Below are 21,793 nucleotides of genomic sequence, written 5' to 3' on the forward strand. Positions count from 1 at the left end.
TACCCTATACCATCTGCTAACTTTTTTCTTCCTTCCTTGGAATATTTTTCCATAGTTTCCTTTCTTCACTCTTATCTTTTGTAGGTCTTGTCTCCTTCTATCTATTTCTCTCCTCTTTGTCTAAAACTTCCTCAATTAACTTTATCCCTTACTCCCTAGACCTTTGACCACTTCTTGTAGCAACACCATCCTCATAAGAAAGAATAAGATGATATTTTTAATTCTCTGAATGATTGGGTCGTTCCTTATCACCCCCAAAGTGCCTTCACCAAGTCCTCCACTAATTTATATCCATTCAAATAAATATTTGCACCATTTAATAAAACCATGGTTAACCTCATAACTTTCTAACACCTCCCTAACATTATCTTCCTTTGACATCTCCATAAGATTTTTCTATAGTGCATTATGCTCTAAGCATTTGGCCTTGAAATATCCCCAACCTTTACAATTCTTACACTATTCCATTAAATTTCTTAAATTTCAATTTCCTGGGCTACAACACTCCCTCATTGGACCATATTTGAGTGGCGTATGACAATGACAAATGAGGGCTCTAGGAGATACAAATCGCAACATACATTCAATGATCAATTTTTTTCTATGGCTTTGTCTAAACTAAGAAACCTTTCCAACTTGTCCCCTATAAATAAAGGATTATCTTTTTTCCAATACTCGTGTTGTAAATTATACATATAGACCCATGCTAGGACCTCCTCAATCATGTCTTATTTCAAATTCAAATTTGCCATTTAGTCCTTGATCAAGTAGGCAATTCCTTCTATCATAAATGATCCATTGTCAATCACTTATTACTTTTTCGTAACACTTCCAACAACCACCAAATAAGAACCATTTGGCATTAATGGTATAGCTTTAGTAGGATTGATTTAACCATGAGATACATTGGTATGACTAATTGTTATGATTAATAATCATTAGACAGTTAACATGTGTGTGTGTGCGCGCACACAAACATAATTATTGTCTATTTATTAATTTTAAATAATAATTTAATGAATATGCATATCCCTTAATAGGACATGTCTTCTTTTGTCTTAGCCATGTATAAATGCAAGAGATCATTGCACTTGGAACACACATACCAAATAGGAAGTTCCATTACATTTGTATCCTCCAACTTTAACATGGTATCAAATCCAGGCTGCAAATGAAGAAAGTAAATAAAGAATCCACTTAGGAATCATATCTTAATACCAATGTTATGATGAGCACAACATCTAGAAAAAATGGATGGGTATGAATGGTGCGATTACCTTAGGGCCCGTTTGGTTGATGGAATAGGAAGAGAAAATTAGGAATACATTTTCTATTTTCCTTTTGGTACGTCAATTGGAATAGGGAATAGGAATACATATTCCCATTTTGCCTCTAAAATAAGCTTATGCCCATTCCAAAAAATAGTTGTTATTGGAATAACCATTCCTATTCCCAATATGTATTCCTATGCTTACAACCAAACAAGCCATTATTGATGGCATAAAGATTCCTGAAATAATCACCAACAAAGTCACAACTATTGAAAACATTGCCCCCGCATTCCTTTGTTTCAACATATATATTTTCTAAATGCATTTTTTTTGCAAATACTGCACCTTTTTATTTAGGCATCATTTTTAAAATCTTCCCAACAAGCACAGTAAGAGAGATGGACAACCCTCTTTCTTAAATAAGAAATATGAAGTACTATTAAAGGATCGGGTCACACGATACCATAAAGGAGTACGTTGATAACATTTTTTTTTAGAACATTGTATTATGATAATAGAGGCCCATATGTATACTACCAGTGTTTGCAAAACAACTATAGAGTTTATAAGACCAAAATAGATTCATATTTTATTGATTTGGATTTCCAAATATTACAATTTGCTTTGAATTAGATGTAGAAAAAATTCTAAAAGCTTTGATTCAAGATGAGGAAAGCAGTGCTATTATTTCTAGTGAAGTGGAGAGTGCTTGTTGAGCAAATATACAATGGTGGAGAAAGTGGATTCAAATGCATTAACACATATGGAAGATGGTATGATGTGGAGAGAGAGAAGAGAGGGCTTCTAGCATTTTACGGTTCATTTTTTTGACATTTAACATCTATGTGGATACTTCGTTATCAATTTCGTTATGGGCATTGATACTCTTGTCAAGGTGACTGCTCAATTAGGTCACCGTGCTCTTGGACTTAAGAGCAAACATCTTATTTTGGAAGAGTTATTAATGGCAACCATGCAATGAAGAAAAGTAGAGGGCAATTCAATACCCACAACAAATAGAGTGACTAGTGTGAGACGATCACACCACATACCGAGAAAGACATAATTCATATTATTATGAACCAAGTCAGCAATTTCACATGCCTTGTTGGTACTAGGATCCATCACTTATCAAGCAAGTAATATTGGGTATGGTTATACTTATGGAGTATATACATTCTTTTATATATTTCATATTAAAGAATAGTATTATTTGTCATTTCTAAATAATAGACATACATACATACATACATGTATGTATATTGGAATTAATACTTAATGTCAAATGGAATGAAAGATTAAATAAAAGGATATTATATGGAGATAAGTATTTATTGTCCTTGAGATATAATTTATTATATTAGTCTCTCTCTTCTATTATTTCAATACATACTATAAGAGCTATGTGCCTTGATCTTTTCCTTCGAGAATGTTATAGTAGGAAAAAAGGGAGATTGATATCAGATTAAGAGGAAGTCGAACATTTCTTTAAAGGTAACGGAGCTTAGAAGATTGATGTTTAGAGGGAGTTTGAACATTTATCATAGGAGCGAATAGAGGATATGTTTTAGTTGATTTTTTAAGATCTTTATCATATTAGAATCATAAGGAGTTTTGACTTCATATAAAATTTTGGTGTCATGCATGCGACTGCATGATTTAATGGGCCTACCCCCTATGTAAATCATGAGGAAGTGATGACTTACAAACTATTATCATTTATTTCTATAGAAGTTATTGAAAGGTGACGATCTTTCAATAACTTAGCCTTCCATTATGATAGATATTTTATGATGTCTGAAACAAATGATTATAAATTGTAAACAATAATATTTTAAATTTAGTAAAAAAAAATTAATGTGTTTGTTTAATTTTAGTAAAACAAAAATTGATGTGTTTGTTAGAGTATTGTATATAAAGGTAAAATTATAATTTCATTATTTACTTATAAAGATGATATTCAAGAGTTTGTGTCTTTGTTTGTATCATCACAAACAAAAAACATGTTAACATGTTTAGGCAAGAGCCTACAATACAACAATAACTTGTGAGTCTTTTTCATGGGAGGTATTGGGTTCAAATCTACTCGAGCTTAATACATAACTAATTAATTACAACAAAATTAATTAGAACATATTATTACATCATTTGCTTAGACTAATACCTTAAGCATCATTAGATGTTTATCTTTTATCTTCAATCACTTATTCTATACCATTGACTTGTTAATAAGAGTTTGACCAATTTTATAATCCAACAACCTTCTTAAACTTTCTATGAACACCACTAATTTAATCATTTTTAATCATTTGAGTCCATTATAACATGTTCCAAATTTGTGCAAGTATTCAAATTCACATAAATGAAAGTGAATTGGAATAAAAAATATTAAGTTATTTTAATTTCTAGGAGATTATCTAATAAGCTCAAATTCTTTAACATATTAGTAAATCAATTTAATAAACCATTCACAATGAATCTTCAAAAAATTCCAAGCTAAGTATTGTTGTTTACATTTGTCTAGTTTTTAAAAACTAGTATACTACTATTATTAGTCATGCCTCTTTATATATCGTTGGATCATCTATTATGATAATTTATTAATTTTAAGATGATTTTAATATGAGTTATGGTGTTTTTTTTAACTTAACATTCGAAACCCTATATGATTTTTCCTTCAGTTCTGACCTTCTTTATGTATCTTATTTTTTCTATCGATATTGACAATTGATATACATTTTATTTTTCAAATTTGATTAGGATTTGGATTCAATGTCATTTGTACTTCATTGCTTTGATTTAATTAGGGTTTTTATAATTGATCTAAAAATCAATGTCTTATTGTATCAATGTTATTTTTTCACCTATGATAATTTTCAAGTTTCTCTTCTAATAATATTACAACTATCTTACTCTATTCAAGATATAATGTAGTATTTTTTTTTTCATAATGTACCTTTTTCTTTTTATCAACTCTTCAAAATAGTTTTCTATAATTGTAATCATTAGTTTTATAAAAAGTATTACATATGCAACAATACTAGAAGTTGGCAAATTACAATAATGACATCTCATGATGTTCTTAAATAGACCATGACCATCTATTATGAAGGACATCTTATGATGTCTAAGTAGGTCATGATAGATGATATCTTGCATGGTGGACTAAGTTCCTTAAACAAAACATGGCCTTCTATTGTGATGGACATGTTATGTTGCATGTAGAGACTTGCTCCCTTTATACCTCACCTTTTTACGAAACCTTGGTCTCCTTCCCCTCTTGAACATTACTCTTCCCCCATATGCGTATTTATTTTAAATATATAATGACAACTAAGTGTCATTGTTAAAAATTATAATAATGTCATTATTGTTATTTGTCAACTTGTAGTATTTTTGCACTTGTAATACTTTTTATAAAACTAATGATTACAATTATATAAAACTATTTTGAAGAGTTGATAAAAAACAAAAGGTACATTATGAACAAATCCTACGTGATATCTTGAATATAGTAAGATAGTTGTAATATTGTTAGAAGAAAAACTTGAAAGATTATCATAGGTGAAAAAATGACATTGGAACAAAAAAACAATTTGATTTTTAGATCAATAATAAAAACCCCAATTAATACAAAGAAATGAAGTACAAATGACACTAATCCAAATCCTTATCGAATTTGAAAAAATAAATGTATCAATTTTCAATATCGATGGAAAAAATAAGATACATAACGAAGGTCAGTACACCCAAGGCAAAATCCTATAGGGTTTCAAATGTCAAGTTAAAAAAAACACCATAACACACATTAAAATCATCTTAAATCTAATAAATCATCACAATATACAATTCAACGTTATATAAAGAGGTATGACTAATAATAGTAGTATAATATTTTAAAAAAACTAGACAAATGTAAACAATAATACTTAGCTTGAAATTTTATGAAGATTATGTGTAAAGGATGTCTTAAATCGATTTACCAATTTGTTAAAGAATTATAACTTATTAGATAATCTCCTTAGAACTAATCAACTTAATATTTGTTATTCGAGTTCACTTTCATTTATGTAAATTTGAATATTTTCATTTACGTGAATTTGAATATTTGCACAAATTTGGAATATGTTAGAACAAGTGATTAAAGATAAAAGATAAACATGTAATGATGCTTAGGTTAGTAGTCTAAACAAAAATGTAATAATATGTTCTAATTCATTTTGTTGTAATTAAAAAATATTATGTATTAAGCTCTTTTTTGATGGAATGTTCCGACCTGGAGACAACCAACAAACCTATCGAACTATTAACATATTTTTGTTTGTGATAATACAAACAAAAACACAAACTCTTGAATATCATTTTTATAAGTAAATAATGTAATTATAATTTTACCTTTATGTACAGTGCTCTAACAAATACATTAATTTTCATTATAAAATAAGCCGAGAGATATCTTTCTTGAGCTGCCTATTTTCACAATCCCATAATTTTCATCATCGCATATTTATATAAGTCTAAGAGGTGTGACGGAATGAAAATGATTCGAGACTTCCATTTCCTTTATGTAATTTTCACAATTTTAATAATGATTATATTTAGTCTATTTCTATTTTGTTTTTCTAACATGTAAATGAAGTCAATTTTTTTTTAAGATGAAAAATGTTTACATTAAGATTGCTGCCACTGTAGAAAGCCTCTCCGCTTAATTAAAACACCACAATCAAATAAAAATCACTTAAAACAAAATTTAATTTTTAAAATTCTAAAATCTATTTCCATAATAAAAAGAAGAGGAAAAAATTAAAAAGTAATCTCTAAAAACATTTACAAAATATAGTAAGTCGAAATAAAATTCAAAAATTTACCGTATATACGTTAATTATCGAATTAAAACAAACCAGATCGAACTAAACAGGAAAAAAGCAAACGGAAAAGTGGGGATGCAACTTTACCCAATTTGAATATGTAACTCAGAGCTCTTATAGCTGTTCAAATTGAGGACAGCAAATCTCCCTGAAAATCTCAAAGAAGCATTCGAATTAGAATTTTGCGAACAACTGTAAAATCCAAACTGCAGGAAGCTGGTGAGAGTTTTCTGTAAGGCGAAAATTATATCCATTACAATTTGGAGTCGTGAATAACTGATCCAGCAGGAGGAGAGAACTTTGTCGAAACTTTTCAAATTTTGGGTGTACTTTGAGATGAGCAAGAGGACAGAACTTTGTCGAAACTTTCAACGAGGAAGGTATGCAATTAGTACTCATAATGAGCTGTATTTGAACCTTGAACCTTGATTCTTTAGCCTTTAAAAGAAGTCTCTCTGGCATCAATTTCTCTTGGTATTTTTACTTTGAGATCGAATTTTCATAAACGTGTTTGATGTTTTGTCCGTTTCGTCATTTTGAATCGTTTTGGACCTTGTCAACTTTATAAGAGCCTTTTCGTATTTTCTTTCGTGCGGTTCTTGTGCGTTAGGTTTTCTTTTCGCATTTTGGAGGTAGTCTATTGTAAATTTTCAAATGTCCCCAAGATGGCACCAGTCTAAAGGCATGAATTAGAGTTTTAGTAATATAAATCTTGAAAGCAATGGAGCAGCTAGGACTCGAACTATTGACCTTACTCTGTACTCTAATTTATCTTGCTGGAATTGGCGAAGCTCAAAGCACTTATTCAAGCCTATGTTTTTTAGGCCAAGTATAAATTTGACCGCTGAAGAGTATTATCAAGAGGGATGCAAAGTACATCACCAACCCAAGATATCCAGTGACGTGGGGAACATACCAAATCACAGGAGGAATCAGCCTCCTGTGATTCTCCTATTTCAACTTGGGGTCAGCAAATTTCTTCTCAAGGTTTCCGAAACTTGTTATTTAATTTTTATGGAGTGTGGATTGATACCTTAAATAGCTTATACTTTTAGGTTCCGGCAGTTGTAGCATAATCGGTATAAGGTGTGGATCGACAACTACGATGCCATATTCTTCTATTGTTGATAAAAATCAAATGAGCATGTCCCTTTTCACTCAAAATACAAGGAATCAATGCCCTAGTTCTTATATTAACAGGTTACAGGCTAATAGTGTGCTAGGCCATAGTGAGTCTTGACGTCCCACACTATTGCTTAAGCAGCGTACTGTGGAATTTCATATCCTACAGCCTTCACACTACACTGGGAGCTTCTTCCCCCAACAACGTTATTAGATTTACCTCTCTTTGTGGTTCGGTTCCTTTTGCAAATGTTCGACATAGTTATTTTGTACAGAAACGAAGTCTGGCTCTATCATATTCAATCCACTCTACTTTTGGTATTGAATCCGGATCTACAATATAATACCATATTAACTCGTCAAAATTATCATCTGTTAGATCCTCGTTCAATCTGAGTAGAGGGATGGATATAAAATGTGAAGAACATTTGCAAGGTAATAATAATTAGATTCTTTGACTATCGAGATCGAGATCACTTCCATTTCATTTGCAACATAATCTAGATGAGGTTTGAATCTTATAATTCAATTCACCTCCCTTCACAGTGTTTTTCACTTATAAGTATTGCCAGTATTTTTCCCATAAAAAGTTAAAAAATAGGCATACGGTGGTGAAGGCTTGTATGCTTTACACTGTTACAGAGAGGGCTGAGGGGAAAGAGCATTCCTGCGCGATACAAAGTAACTATAAAAATTAAAAACAATCTCCTTATCTAGCTTGGTGGCATCTAATGTGTGTACATACTAAAATAATATAAATTTATAAAGGAAGGGGGCTTCCTCAAAAATAGAGGGGGAGGGGGTGACAGCTGAGAATTTTTAGGGATATTTAAAGGTAAGCAGTCTTATGAATTTTATAATATGTTTATGAATCTTATAATACGTTCGAGCTAAATAAATTTAGTTCCTAAATTTAAGAAAGTTGGTGGTCCCGTGAATTGTATATTGAAGATCAACTTAAGATTTTAAATTTATGGTGTCATTATTTATGGCAGAATTCATGTTGTTTTGGTGGGAAAATAACAAACAGATTAATTGTTGACATGTGGCACAAAATTCTCCTGATTCTCATCTACTCAAATTGAGAGGGCTAAAAAATAGAAGTTCATATTTTCTAGGAGAAGATTCCAAATAAACCTTTAGCTCCCTAAAACAAATTCTCATAGGACCTCCTGCTTCTCAAAAATAGAGCCCAAGCTCCCTCAATGGGACCCCGCCTTAGTACTTTACAACAGGTTCCCGTGTGAATGCTAAGCTTATTTTGTTTAGCAACCACTGCTTGTTTTTTAAGGAGTAAAATGTGGAACTGGTGGCCCTATGTAAATTCAATTTCGCTGCTTATTTTTAAGCAGCCATTTCAACTGGTTCACTTTTTTATCTTCATGCACAAATTACACTGCTGGTAAAAACTTTGAGGGAAAAGTTGGAGGAAAATAAAGGAGGGAAAGAATTTTAAGAAGCCACCTGTTATTATTTCCAATAAGAAGTGGCTGCTTATTTTCAGCCCCCCTTTTTCCCACAACTTTTTTTTATTTGCTAAAAAATAGCTGCTCTGTGAAAATAGGAAAAGATTCTAAGTTTTCCTTTCCTCACAATTTTTTTGCATGGGAACACTCTACTGCTTATATTTAAGCAAAAAATTGATTTAAGCGGCATCATGGGGACATGGGCTTAGTTTGCTATTTTTAGCGACTTCTACCTCATAATTTTTTATTTAAGAAGACTTTATCTCCTCAGTTTGATGCAGTCATCTAGAAATTCTGTTTTTATAAGTTTCATGGTATTAGAATGTGAGTGGATTTGGGTATGATTGCCTCACAAGAGGGCCAAGGATCATGAATATTTTTTTCGAGGGCATCTTTGAGTAAAATCGAGGTTTCTGGGAAAGAAACAGTGCATTTTGAAAAATTGTAGGTCTTTGTGTTAGCCATTTTTTGCAATCTGTTATTTGTTTTTTTCAAAAGAAAATAAATCTGAAATTTTCATTATTTTTGAAAATTGAATTTCCAGTCAAGGCTTTTTGTGTCTCACTTGTAAATCCCTCTGAAAATTTTAATTTAAACACTAGTAAATTCGTGTTTTTGCTCATGTGAGTTTCTAGATTACTTTTCTAAAACATTTTAGGATTTGTTTAGCATTTTTTTTGGTCAAAACAACTCAGGCTTGTTGCAGTCTGGGATGTTTGTGACATTTTTTTTCTTTTGAGCTCGTGTTTAAAGGATCTTCTGAGCTTGTCTTTAAAGAATTTTCTTAGCTCGTGTTTGTAGGTATAGGATTGATTACTGGGGAGGGGGGGAGGGGGGGTTGAATCAGTAATTGTTAAGATGCTCAATCAGTATTAAAAATTCTGAATATAAATTTATAGGTCTAAATCAGAAGTAGTGGTATTCGATCTCCAAGAGGCAAAACATCTAACGATTTCAATGATCTCCTCTTGTTATCGGTCAACATATATAGTGCCATCAAAAGACATAAGGAGGAATGGATTTGACTGTTCAGGCAAATGTCTCTTTGAAAAAGACACGAAGGCAAATTCTAATTAACAAACAAATCCAATTGTTTGTGGATTAACCATTGTGCCTTTTTTTCAAATGCACCCGATGGTTATCGGGCATGATCACATGCTAAACAATTCATTCATATCCTCCGATAGTAGGGGATCTTTTCACACGATCCATCCTGATCCACATATGATCAATATAGATTAGGGATGTACAGTCCGATCCAGGAGATATCAATAATCTGATAGCTCAGATTTTCATACTTAGGTTGATCAGTTAATGCAAGGATTATCCTGATATATTTTATGGCAAGATAATTAAGTGTATGTATGCACGTAAACCAGTTCTTATGATGAACTGGTATACACACACATGCATACAGTTTGCCAGTTTATCCTTGAATTCTAATTGACCTATCATGGTTTAACACCCCCTCTTAGCTAGGGAAGATAACTAAGTATGAACTGGTTTAGATATCACCTAACTCGTGTTATCAAGGAGTGTAGAAAACTTCGAGTAACGTGACATTCATATATCCTAGTTATGGTATGTGGACTGACATCACTCTGCATTATATCTACCATAACATATCATGGCATGTCCATGGATATTACGTCACATAATATCCACCATCGTTATCTCATTAAGAACATATTGATGCACAACCGATATCAAGTCAGCACGATATTTATGAATAAGTCCACGAGATATTAACTATCAAGACATTTCCATGAATATCGAGTCGAGATGATATTCGTCATGATAGTGAACATTGTAAAGTTGTCACGTTACAGTGTTGAATACAAGTGTACATGAAAGATCATCACTTTTTAGTAATGTACATAGGGGGCCCATAAAGTCAGAGTCACACATATGACAAGGGAGATTACACGGAGTCACCACGGATTCTGTCATGTGGTGTTGTCATGGTGTCACACATGACATCAACCATGAACCATATCAGAGGGTGGATCCATCACAATTACTTCGAGAGAGTGGAATGCAAGTTCTGCATTAAGCTTCTCTCTTACATAGAAGAATCCAATAAGGTGTATTTCAAGAATTCACTGAGGCTAAGACTCCCTCTCAGCAATGACTTCATTCTTCACAACTCCAAATGTACAAACTTTATTTTGGTATGAGACTGGTGAAAATATCAGCCATTTGTTCTTTTAGTGATAATGTACCTTGTCTAGAAACCATCTCCATGGTCTACTCCCTCTGAATCACTATGATAAAAAATCCACTTGGCAGATCTAGCAACTCTCTCTGTTATAAAGACATACCTTGTTTCATAGTAGCATGAGTGAAATGTTAGTTTCCCTCTTCATATAGAAGGATACTCATAATCTCAATCATAGAAGATATCTAGGTCCAATAGTCTCTAGCATAAACATCAGAAGACAAATGAAAACTTCTTTGAAGCTACTGTCTTGCACATTGTTTGGTAGCATGCCTAATGTACCAATCTTCTTTTCCTGCAAGAATATTCTCGAAGACAAAGGAAGAAATGAAGGCAAAATAGCTCTTTCAATATGTATAAAAATGCAAATAAGAGATTAACTATATTAGAAATACAATACTTAAAATTGTACTTAAAACTTAAAAGAGAATACTTATCTCATGTAGTCGAAGGATAATGCCCTCCAGATGACTTCTTCTATTAAGCTTAGTTCTTAATTAAGAACAATTGAGGCATGCTGCTCACTCTACAATTTAAAGATAATCATCTTGTTGTTAATATGCATCATGGCCCAACAAGAAGGGCAGAGTCAATGCCAACACTTCCTCTTCCTGTAGTAGCGACTTGTGCCATCACTACTCACTCATCCCAACCATGCATTAATTTATCAAATCTCTCTATGTATTATGATTTGATAATTTGATGCGAGGGTGGCGGCTTTATTAATCCCTCCTAACCTTATCAATCCTTGTTATCTCTCATCTTCTATACCTTGTTATGATTGAAGTGTTGACCCTAAAGGCAATCTTGGTATTGTCTATTAGTGTAAAACACTTGGTCATTTACAAGGTAGAGTTGATCGGTCAACACTGCAATTGAGCCACAACGAAGGTCAAGCTAGAAATCGCAAAAGTGAATAAGTTCAATATGTGCTGAGCACATAACAGTCACTGAGCATTTAGTAGTTGCCGAGCTATCCAGAAGGTAACACATGATATAAGCCGAGTGCCACATGAACCAAGTAATTTAGAGATGAAATAGTTTAAGCCGAGCATAGTATATGTCGAGGATCAGCAAGAAGAATCAAGCATGACCGAGCATCAGAGGTTATATGTGCCAAGTTATGCAGTTTGTGTATATGAGTTTGGAATGGCACAAAATCTTATGTAAACCATTTTGTTGTGCATGTAACGTGTTTTGAAGATCGACGTGAAGATCAAGGAGGTGATTATGCCTGTAATCTAGTATCACTAATCCCTATGCAGTATAAAGAGCCGATCAAAAAATAGGAAAGCTTAAGTAGCAAAAAGGATGAATAGTAATCGTTGATTATGATTTAGAAGATTCTTAAGATTGCTATATTAGCAAGCATTCAAGATTGAATATGTAGAGTGAGTTGAAGGAATGCATGTATGCGAAGCTGAAGGAGAATCAATGAGTATCAAGTGTTGAAGGACTAAAGGCGACCAAGCTGTGTAGTGAGTAGGTATTGCAGAACCGTCACATTGAGGTGATTAGATATAGGAGAGAGAAGATCTGTTATCAACAAATTAGTGTAAACTGAAGGATCATGGTACTGATATATTCTAATCAGTGTATTAGGAGAATTTCTTAACAGAGTGGTCCTAATAGACCTATTGTAAATCTCTTAACAGAGTTCTCACTTCGCTGTGAAGTTTAAATCCTTTTGTACAGGTAGACTTAATAGTCTTATATGCTTTTAGTCGAGCAGACCCCCGAAGTGATCAAATTGTAGCCCTAACAGACACTTTATTATTGTAGTAGTGAAGACTTTGTAGGTGCCATCCCCACCTCAGTTTTACCTTCACATTGGAGGGTTTTTGCTATACCAAATCTTGTGTCACGTGTTGTTTACTTGCTTGTGTGTTTTGTTCATGTTAGTAGATGTTAGATCTATTATTACATGATATTGCATGGTTGATTACATACAAGGTTAAGGTTAATGAGGTGTATGGTGAATTATGTTTAGTATGGTTAATGTGTGAAGTGGTAAAAGTTTTTGGGAGATCCTAATTCACCCCCCCCAGTGTCTCACTTCTCATTAGAACTCTAGTAATTGGTTTCAGAGCCAGGTTCTTTAAGTAAGAAGTCTAACCACTTGAGAGTCAAAGTTCTTGGAGATGGAAGCCTACAAACTAGGACTGGTGTCTGGAAATCAGAAGCTTGATTTGCAAATTGTATTAGAACAAGTTAAGGTTGCAAAGAAGGAATTGATGAAATCCTTGAAAAGAAGGAAGGAGATGACAATCCAACAAAATGACACACAATACTAGGAAGAAAGCATTGGAGACATATGTGATGAAGGTAGATCTAGTGAATTTGATGCAACAATAGTAGATCTATTGGAAAAGAACAACAATCTGAATGAAGAAGTAAGAGTACTTAAGGGAGAACATGAAATGCATTCCTGGTAAGACTATGTGAAGTCATGGAGCAAAAGAGAAAAGATGAAGATGACAAGGCAATGGTTGATGGAGATAAGAGGCAAATGGTTACAAGACTTGATGAAAGGGTCATTGAAATACAAAGGCTGACACACAATCAAGATGACATGGCCAATCACTTATTAAGTGCCAATCATGAATTTGCTAGGAAGGTGGAAGAGATTGCAAACTCGAGATTAGAAAATAATCAATTGAAATATGAATTGAGATTTGAAAAAGAAATCAATCAAAGAATGGAGAGATTTGAAGAGAGCATGAGAAAACTTGATGAACAGTTAAAAGCAACGATGCTATTGGATTAGGTAATCCGAGTCCCTATCATCAATCGAGCAAGGTGAGTCATCAAAGTATGGAGAATAAAGCAATGTGTTTGCAAAATCAAAGAGCAAGAAGCCTACATGCTATTATTGTGGAAAACCAAGTCATACAACAATTGTTTGCAGGAGCAAAACTAGTAAGTCCAATCCTAAACCTAAATTTGATGGTTATTGCTTTAATTGCAACAAGTATGGACACCGAGGATATGAGTGTAGATGAAAGATTAGTAACACATCAGTTATATCTAGATTTGAAGGTTATTGCTATACATGTTAGAAGTATGGTCACAAGGCACAAGATTGCAAAACTCAATTGGACACCTAATAGACAAGGCAATCCAATTAGGCAATTTAATACAATAAATTGGGATTACAATAGTTGGGTCAATTGTCAGTTATGTGGCAAGAATGGACATATTGCAACAAATTGTGTAAGAACACATTTCAGAGGAAGATCTGGAAATTGGAAGAACTTTGGCATGGCATACTTTTATTGCATGAAGGTCAGTCACCTAAGCATAGACTATAGGTAGCGAACATCAACACCCAATGATGAAGAGAACAAAGCAAAAGAAAAAGTTAGTATTGAAGAAGTAAGAAGCCAGATGAATCAAACCTGGAAGAAGAAATCTGAAGGAAGCAGCTGTTTAAATGAAGTAGTTGAGATCACCCAATCCAATAGATTAGGTGATTCCACCACCACAAACTAAAATAAAAAAAGTAAGTATGGAACTGCATTTCAAAATTTCAAATTATACATTAGTTACTAAGATTGAAAGCTTAAAAGTCCAAATGAGCATAAGATTAGATGCATAAGGACAGATTTGTTGTATGAAGAAGAACTAGCAATATCAATTGAGCAAATGTGTTTGGATACCGAGCTGCAAAGTTAGTAATGGCCGAGTGTCAGTATTGAAGATTAAAAATTGTTAAGTGGGCAAGCAAATTGCTTAACAACGACCGAGTCATGGCATTGGCCGAATTAAAATTGAAGGAATTTTGAGAAGTGTTATTGCTGAGTTTCGCAGTAGTGGCCGAGATAGCTTGTCATGCACCTTCTCTAGGTACGAAACATTAATGATGCTCTAAAATCATAATTTTGACCCATATAGTGAATTTTATCATTCATTTTGGTCACTTTGCATTTGAACTTTGAAGAGCAAATTGAGCCAGAGCAATTTCTGTGCGTGGTTAAGTAATTCTAAGAAGAATTTACCGTGTGCCATCGGCATTGGAAGTAGATTTGTGTGTAGTTGTGTTACAGTTGAGTAAAGCAGAGTTTTGTGTAATCAAACCCTAATTGAGATTATGGCATCTAGCTCATCAGTTGCGGAGAAGAAGATGGAATCAAAGGCAACAAAGGTTAGTAATGTTGAGTTGGTTAGGAATGAAGTATGTGATGCACCTAAATTTAAGGCATACCCTGAGATTGCGGCAAAGGGAGATTCTTCTGGTGCCCTATCTTTGATCCCGTTGAAAGTTGTATTGATCCATGATGTGAGATCATGCGACATGTGCAAGATTGGTGAGGTTGGTGATTTGAACTGAGAAGTGCATATGAGTAGCTATGTGTATATGGAAGATTGAAGGATGAACACAAGCACATTGCTGAAAAAGGGCTTACACATGCCTTGGACTTCCCTAGGGTCTTCAAATTTGATTGGATAAAGATTGTGTTAAGTCGAGTCCATAAAATGAAGTTATGTTGGAAAGAGAACCAATTGAGATGATTAGGAAGATCATTCATCGTGTCGCTGGCTATCCTGTTATAGACAAGGTCAAAACCATTCGATGTTAGAACAAGGAGGTTATTGAGACTAATACATTGACACAATGGAACAAACGTGGAATGACAATCTCAACCATTACAAATGTAGAGGTTGACTTTGCTATTAGGGTTATTGCCATAGTTACACCACCCTGAGGGATGGGGTGACGATGGAACAAGGGGACAAGTTTTCGGGACAGGGGGATAGAGGGGCCTTAATTTGGGGACGGTGGGGGGATGGCAAGGGGAAGGTGGTGGGAGACAACAGGGTGTGTGTATATATACACATATGGTACTTTAAATGCTAGTTATGAAAAGACGTATTGCAATATAAGATATAAAGATGTAAAAGAGTAAATACTTGAACATTGGATTGAATTGGAACATCGAACATTGGACATAAATTGTAGAATTAGCAAATAGTCAACATCGGGATGTCCCTCATCCTTGGCGGAGGTGGCAGATTTGGTGGCGCCGTTGGGGATGGGGGGACAAGTCCCCAAATCCCCGAGATTTGGGCAAAAAGGGGGGGGTATGCGTCCTCGTGTTACAATGGTTATTGTGCATAAGTTCTACTAGTCTAGCTGACTGAACAACGTTCCTTGCGTGGTTGTGAATGTTGCATGGAAGATGGTGAAGAAGGATCATAGTTATGACCTTGCTGACCTTCAGTTGAAGTAGTTGGCCAAGAACCTTGCAAGCATTAGGAAGGCAAAAAATAGTATGTGTAAGTTCGATTCTCTGCTTGTCTGCATTTTCTTTTATGTTCAAAATTATTTCCCTACCATAGGAGATGTAACTTGGAACAAGACGAAGCCTATCACACAATAGAGTAATGAGTTTATTAATCAATTGGGTGACAATTTTGAAGAGTTCATGGATGGTTATTTTGAGGAGTTAAGTAGAAAATGAAGAACAGGACAAGGATCCCCAAGTCCTTAGCTGACAAGTATTATGATGATATCTATTTTTAGTGGACATAGACAAAACATGCTATGGAATCAACATTGATGAGGCTATTGAAGCCATTACAACACTATTGGGCGAACCTATTGATAGAGATGCCGAGCCATTCGACAGATATGGGACTGCCAAGGTGAAAATCACAATGCAGATAAATGTTCCCAAGATAAATAATAAGAGGAAAGGCATGATAGAAAGTTTGGAAAGCGCATTTGGAAGGTAATGAAGAAGAAGAGGTTGAAGGAAAAGGGAAAGCAATAGCTTGTGTTGAGCCACAGGGAAGCAAAATCAAGGTCACAAAGCCTTCCCTAAGAACCCAAAGGGCTACAAGGCTAAGGACAAGGGCATCTACTGCAAGAGTGGTTGAGCCTTAGAAAGGAGTTCCTAAAGTTACTAAGCCTTCTCAAGGCAAGATCTTGACAAAGACGAAAGACATCACTAAAGAGGCTGAGTCGAGCAAAAGCCAAATAGATGCAGAGAAGAAAGGTTATAATTCCAAAAGATGATGACGACGACGAAAGGACTGAGTCAGATGACACCAGTTACTTCAGAATTGCAGTACATAAGCCACCTCAGACAATTGATGAGATTTATGACAATATCAGGGAGAGTGCAGCCGTAGTTGGATTAAAGTTTGTGAAGTATGATAAATTAAGTAGATAAGGCTAAGGTAGAAGAAACAATTATTGATATGATGACATATTTCAAGTATACACCATTAGAATTAGGTAACATAATACCTAATGAACTTTATGGTAAGATAGATGAAATATGGCAATATGCATTGATGACTAATAGACAAATTAGAGAAGGAAGACTTGCCCAAATTATGCTAGAACTAAGCAAGAAACAAATTTATAAAGCTTTGAGTGATTACAATGACAAATTTGTTCCTAAAAGAAGAGCATTTTTGATTTTGAAAAGTAACTAGAAAATGTAGTGGAAGAAAGTAAAGTTATATGGAAGAAAATCTATGGACTGATGCCAGTTGATGAGAAGAAAGATCAGGATGAGAAAGATGAACTTTGAAAATGTAGAGTTCGATAATAAAAAGGACATCTATGATGACACAAAATATTTTGCACACACAGACCACAACATGGTTCAACAAAGTGAAGTTCAAACTAATATAGTTGTGATTGAAGGCGAACCAAAGGTAAGCCCAGCCAAGGATGTGTCACATGAAGAAAGTGTCATGGCTAAACTTGAAAGCAAGAGTAAAGGTCATATGCTGACCGAGCCAATGAAGATGGATGAAGCCCTACCATCCAAGTCAACTCATGAGTTCTTGTTGAATCCAAATCTTGTAATGGAACAAATGAAAGACTATCCAAGATTGGTACAGAGGAGAGCACACATAAGTAGATTCAACACTTGTTATTTCTACTCCTAATATTTCACTTAGTCTAGATCATACTTAAGGTCATGTAAATGTCAGTCAAGCCGAGCAATAGAGTTGGCCGGCTAATGAAGGTGATAACACCCAAAGGCAAGAACAGAAGGATGATGCCAAAGAGGGCAATAATAATGTTAATACAAATGGTGAGAAGGATGAAAAGAGTCAAGATGACAAAGCAGATCAGTCTTCTATTGGTGATAGACCGATTGCCTCAGGACATCTGATTGAGGGAGAAAATTGGTTGGACAGTAGAGTTCCACTAGTGAACTCAAAATTGAAGATTACAAGGAAGAGAAGAATGAATCTGTACAACAGTTTTCTGGTAGTAAGGAGAACAAACTTGAGGAAACAAAGACAAATGTAGAGACAAAGACAGATATAGAGCCCCAGAAGGCCGAGGAGACCAAAGAGGAGTCACTTAGGTAGAATCTGGAAGTCCACACAAAAGGACTACAACAATCAATGCTGAGTTGCAGCACTCCAGATTCCAAGGGAAAGAAATTGAAGAAAAAGAAGAAGCAATCTCCACTGGCTATGAAGGGTAAGCCAATTACTTTTGATGAAGAGATTGTGATCCCTAATTGGAACACATTTAATCTAAGTGTTGAACAAATGAGGACACTTAGTGATTTGTTAGACAGAAAGGCCAAGCAAGAGGTGTTGAGGAGAGAGCATCAACAAAGAGAGGTACTCTATGATATTAACTATATATTTCTTGAGATTGTTGATGTAGACAAATTAGATGAAAAGGCCCCCATTATAGAACAACTGGTTAAGATTTTTGAGAAACTCAATGATCCTAACATAGAAACACAAGAAAAATTGATGCAAAGGTGAGAGAGAAAGTTTGATAACAAAGTGATGGAGAGAGTAGCATTTGAGATTGCACTTAAAGATGTTGAACTCTCTACTCTTGTTACTAATTTGGAAAAGTTAGTGCATAATGTAAACACATTGTTTACTAAATTATGTAATGTCCCCACTTTCACCAAAGAAATCAGGGAGAAGATGGACAGGATTGATGCTGGTCTACAGAAGAGCAATAAGGAATTCAACATGGACCCAAATTCCAGTTTAGTACATTTTTCTAAGATCAGATTTTTGCAAGGCAAGCAATCAAAATTATTGCATGAGGAATGCAACATAAGATCAGAGGTCACATCTATTCAAGAATTGTTATTACCTCATTTGGAGGTGATGCAAAGACATCTATTGATTGCTAAGGACCTCATTAAAAGTCAAAATTTGACTATAGCTGACAATATGGTGGACGTAGCAGCCAAATTAGACATAGAGAGACGAGTTCTTGAGACACTCAAGAACAATTGGGACAAACAATAGCTATTATCTTATGATTACACCTAGATGCATTTGGTATAGTCCCCGGTCCAAAGTTAAATGTCAATCTTCGCCATAAGTGACAAAATTAAGGGGGAAATGCTTATGAGCAAGTATAAAGCTGAAAAACAAGGGGGAATGGATAGTTACATATGCTGTATTGGAGTAATAAGGAGACAATTTATTGATTTGATGCTGAACAAAAAGATTTTGGAAATATCAGTTACGATGTACTACATGAAAACCGAGCTATAGGTATGGAGCAAATTCTTAGGGGGAGCTAATTTTTTTGAAGGTTTTGTTATGTCTTATTTTTTTTATCATGATAAGTGTTTTTCCTTCTAATGGCAAAGGGAGAGATTATTGACCCTAAAGGCAATCTTGGTATTGTCTATTAGTGCCAAACACTTAGTTATTTACAAGGTAGAGTTGGTCTATCAACACTGTGACCGAGCCACAATGAAGGCCGAGCTACAAAGCGCAAAAGTGCACAAGTTCAATATGTGCTGAGCACATAATAGTCGTTAAGTATTTAGTAGTTGTTGAGCTATCCATAAGTAACACATGATATAAGTCGAGTGCCACATGAGCCGAGTAATTCAGAGAGGAAAGAGTTTAAGCCGAGTGTAGTATATGCCGAGGATCAATAGGAAGAATCAAGCACGACCGAGCATCATAGGCTATGTGTGCCGAGTTATGCAGTTTGTGTATATGAGTTTGGAATGACACAAAATTCTTATATAAACCGTTTTATCGAGCATGTGATGTGTTTCTAAGATCGAGGTGAAGATCAATGAGGTGATTATGCCTGTAATCTAGTATCACTAATCCCTATGCAGTATAAAGAACCAATTAGAAAATAGGAAAGTTTAAGCGACAAAAGGATGAATAATAATCGTTGATTACGATCTAGAAGATTCTTAAGATTGCTATATAAGCAAGGATTCAAGATTTAATATTAGAGTGAGCTGGAGAAATGCATGTATGCGAAGTTGAAGTAGAATCGGTGAGTATCAAGTGTTGAAGGACTAAAGGGGACCGAGCAATGCAGTGAGCAGATGTTGCAGAACTGTCACATTGAGGTGATCAGATATTGGAGAGAGAAGATTTGTTATCAGCAAATTAGTGCAAATTGAAGGATCATAGTACTAATACATTCTAATGAGTATATTAGTGGAATCTCTTAACAGAGTTGTCCTAACAAACCTATTTTAAATCTTTTAACAAAGTACTCATTTAACTATGAAGTTTAAATCCTTTTGTAAAGATAGACTTAATAGTCTTATATCCTTTTAGTCGAGCAGACCCCTCATAGGATAAATCATTAGAAGTGATCAAATTGTAGCCCTAACAGACACTTTATTACTGTAGTATTGAAGACTTTGTAGGTGCCATCCCTACTGTAGTTTTACCTTCATATTGGAGGGTTTCTGCAATACCAAATCTTGTGTCATGTGTTGTTTACTTATGTGTTTTGTTCATGTTAGTAGAAGATAGATCTGTTATTACATGATATTGCATGGTTGATTATATACAAGGTTAAGGTTAATGAGGTGTATGGTGAATTATGTTTAGTATGGTTAATGTGTGAAGTGATAAAAGTTTTTGGGAGATCTTGATTCACCCCCCCGCTTAGCATCTCACTTTCCCATTATAATTCCAACATGAAGTTGAGTGATTAATAACATTAAGAGATGCATTTTATTTTAAAGATGGAATCTTAAATATTGAGGGTGCCTTTTTAACATTTTAAGGGTTTATTATAATTTCATCAATTTCCTTTGTTCTACTCTTTTCACATTACCCAATACCCCTAATTCCTTGGTATAGGCATCAATTACTTGCTGATTTCTCATTTCTCTATTTCTATTGCCCTTTATAATTTTTTTGCATAATAATACTAATGATATCATTTATATTAGCGACAACATTCATAAGGTCCTTGCTTTGGACAACATAACAAATTTATATGTATTGTTTTGATCTTCCATGCCACTAGGGCATTCGATATTGGCGTATATAATTCCCATTGAACTCTTTGTATTATTATCGCGTATGGACAACTTCTTTTACATAAGTCTATCAACTCTCTTTTGGTTTATGTTTGTTTTGTCTTATACTGCGCTCATATTCGTGTTGTTGTAACAATCTCACAGAGATTCAAGGGAGAGCCAGCATGTCAAAACCAACTTATTATAACAGATTTAAGGCAAATAGTATTCATGTGATGATGGGAAGTCTCTCTTTTAGATATGATTTCTCCCATATATCCTTGCATAGCGGTGCTAACCTATTTTAGTGGTATCCGCCTAGATTGGTCGTAGGTGAGTGAGATTTTATATCCTTTGCGATGACCCCACATTTAATGAATTCAAAATATATGTTATCAACCCCTTTTCTATTTGTCTCTTTTCCAATGATAACAATGGCAACTGTGAGGTGGGGGAATTATGCACCTCGGCTTCCCTTTGCATATATTTAATTTTATTATCCATTTATGAAGTCTTTACTCTGATATTCACCACTCGTGACTAATGCCCCAGTTTCAGGTTAATAACATAATACTGGTAACAAGCAATTACGAGATTTTACATCTAA

The 21,793-nt window shown here is 34.4% G+C and overlaps 1 protein-coding gene across 10 annotated transcripts in view; it reads left to right on the top strand.

Moving 5' to 3' along the window:
- The first annotated feature begins 6,172 nt into the window (after window positions 1–6,172).
- The window catches only part of LOC149543781 (Zinc finger C-x8-C-x5-C-x3-H type family protein), a 169,774-nt gene continuing 154,153 nt past the window's right edge, over window positions 6,173–21,793 (top strand). For 8 of the 10 annotated variants that reach the window (XR_016355676.1, XR_016355679.1, XR_016355681.1 and 5 more), the window contains exon 1: window positions 6,199–6,519. Coding sequence is in view for 3 of the 10 variants with exons in the window: in XM_089798466.1 (XP_089654592.1) it covers window positions 6,476–6,519 (44 nt within the window). In the remaining 7 variants the exon portion in view is untranslated. Of the gene's footprint in view, window positions 6,520–21,793 lie in introns of all 10 variants that reach the window. The other 2 variants (XM_089798467.1, XR_016355677.1) reach the window with 2 other exon arrangements.

The sequence above is a fragment of the Cupressus sempervirens genome, chromosome 8, assembly GCF_028749045.1.
Source record: "Cupressus sempervirens isolate cs-2001-9-10 chromosome 8, ASM2874904v1, whole genome shotgun sequence".
Lineage (NCBI taxonomy): Eukaryota > Viridiplantae > Streptophyta > Pinopsida > Cupressales > Cupressaceae > Cupressus > Cupressus sempervirens.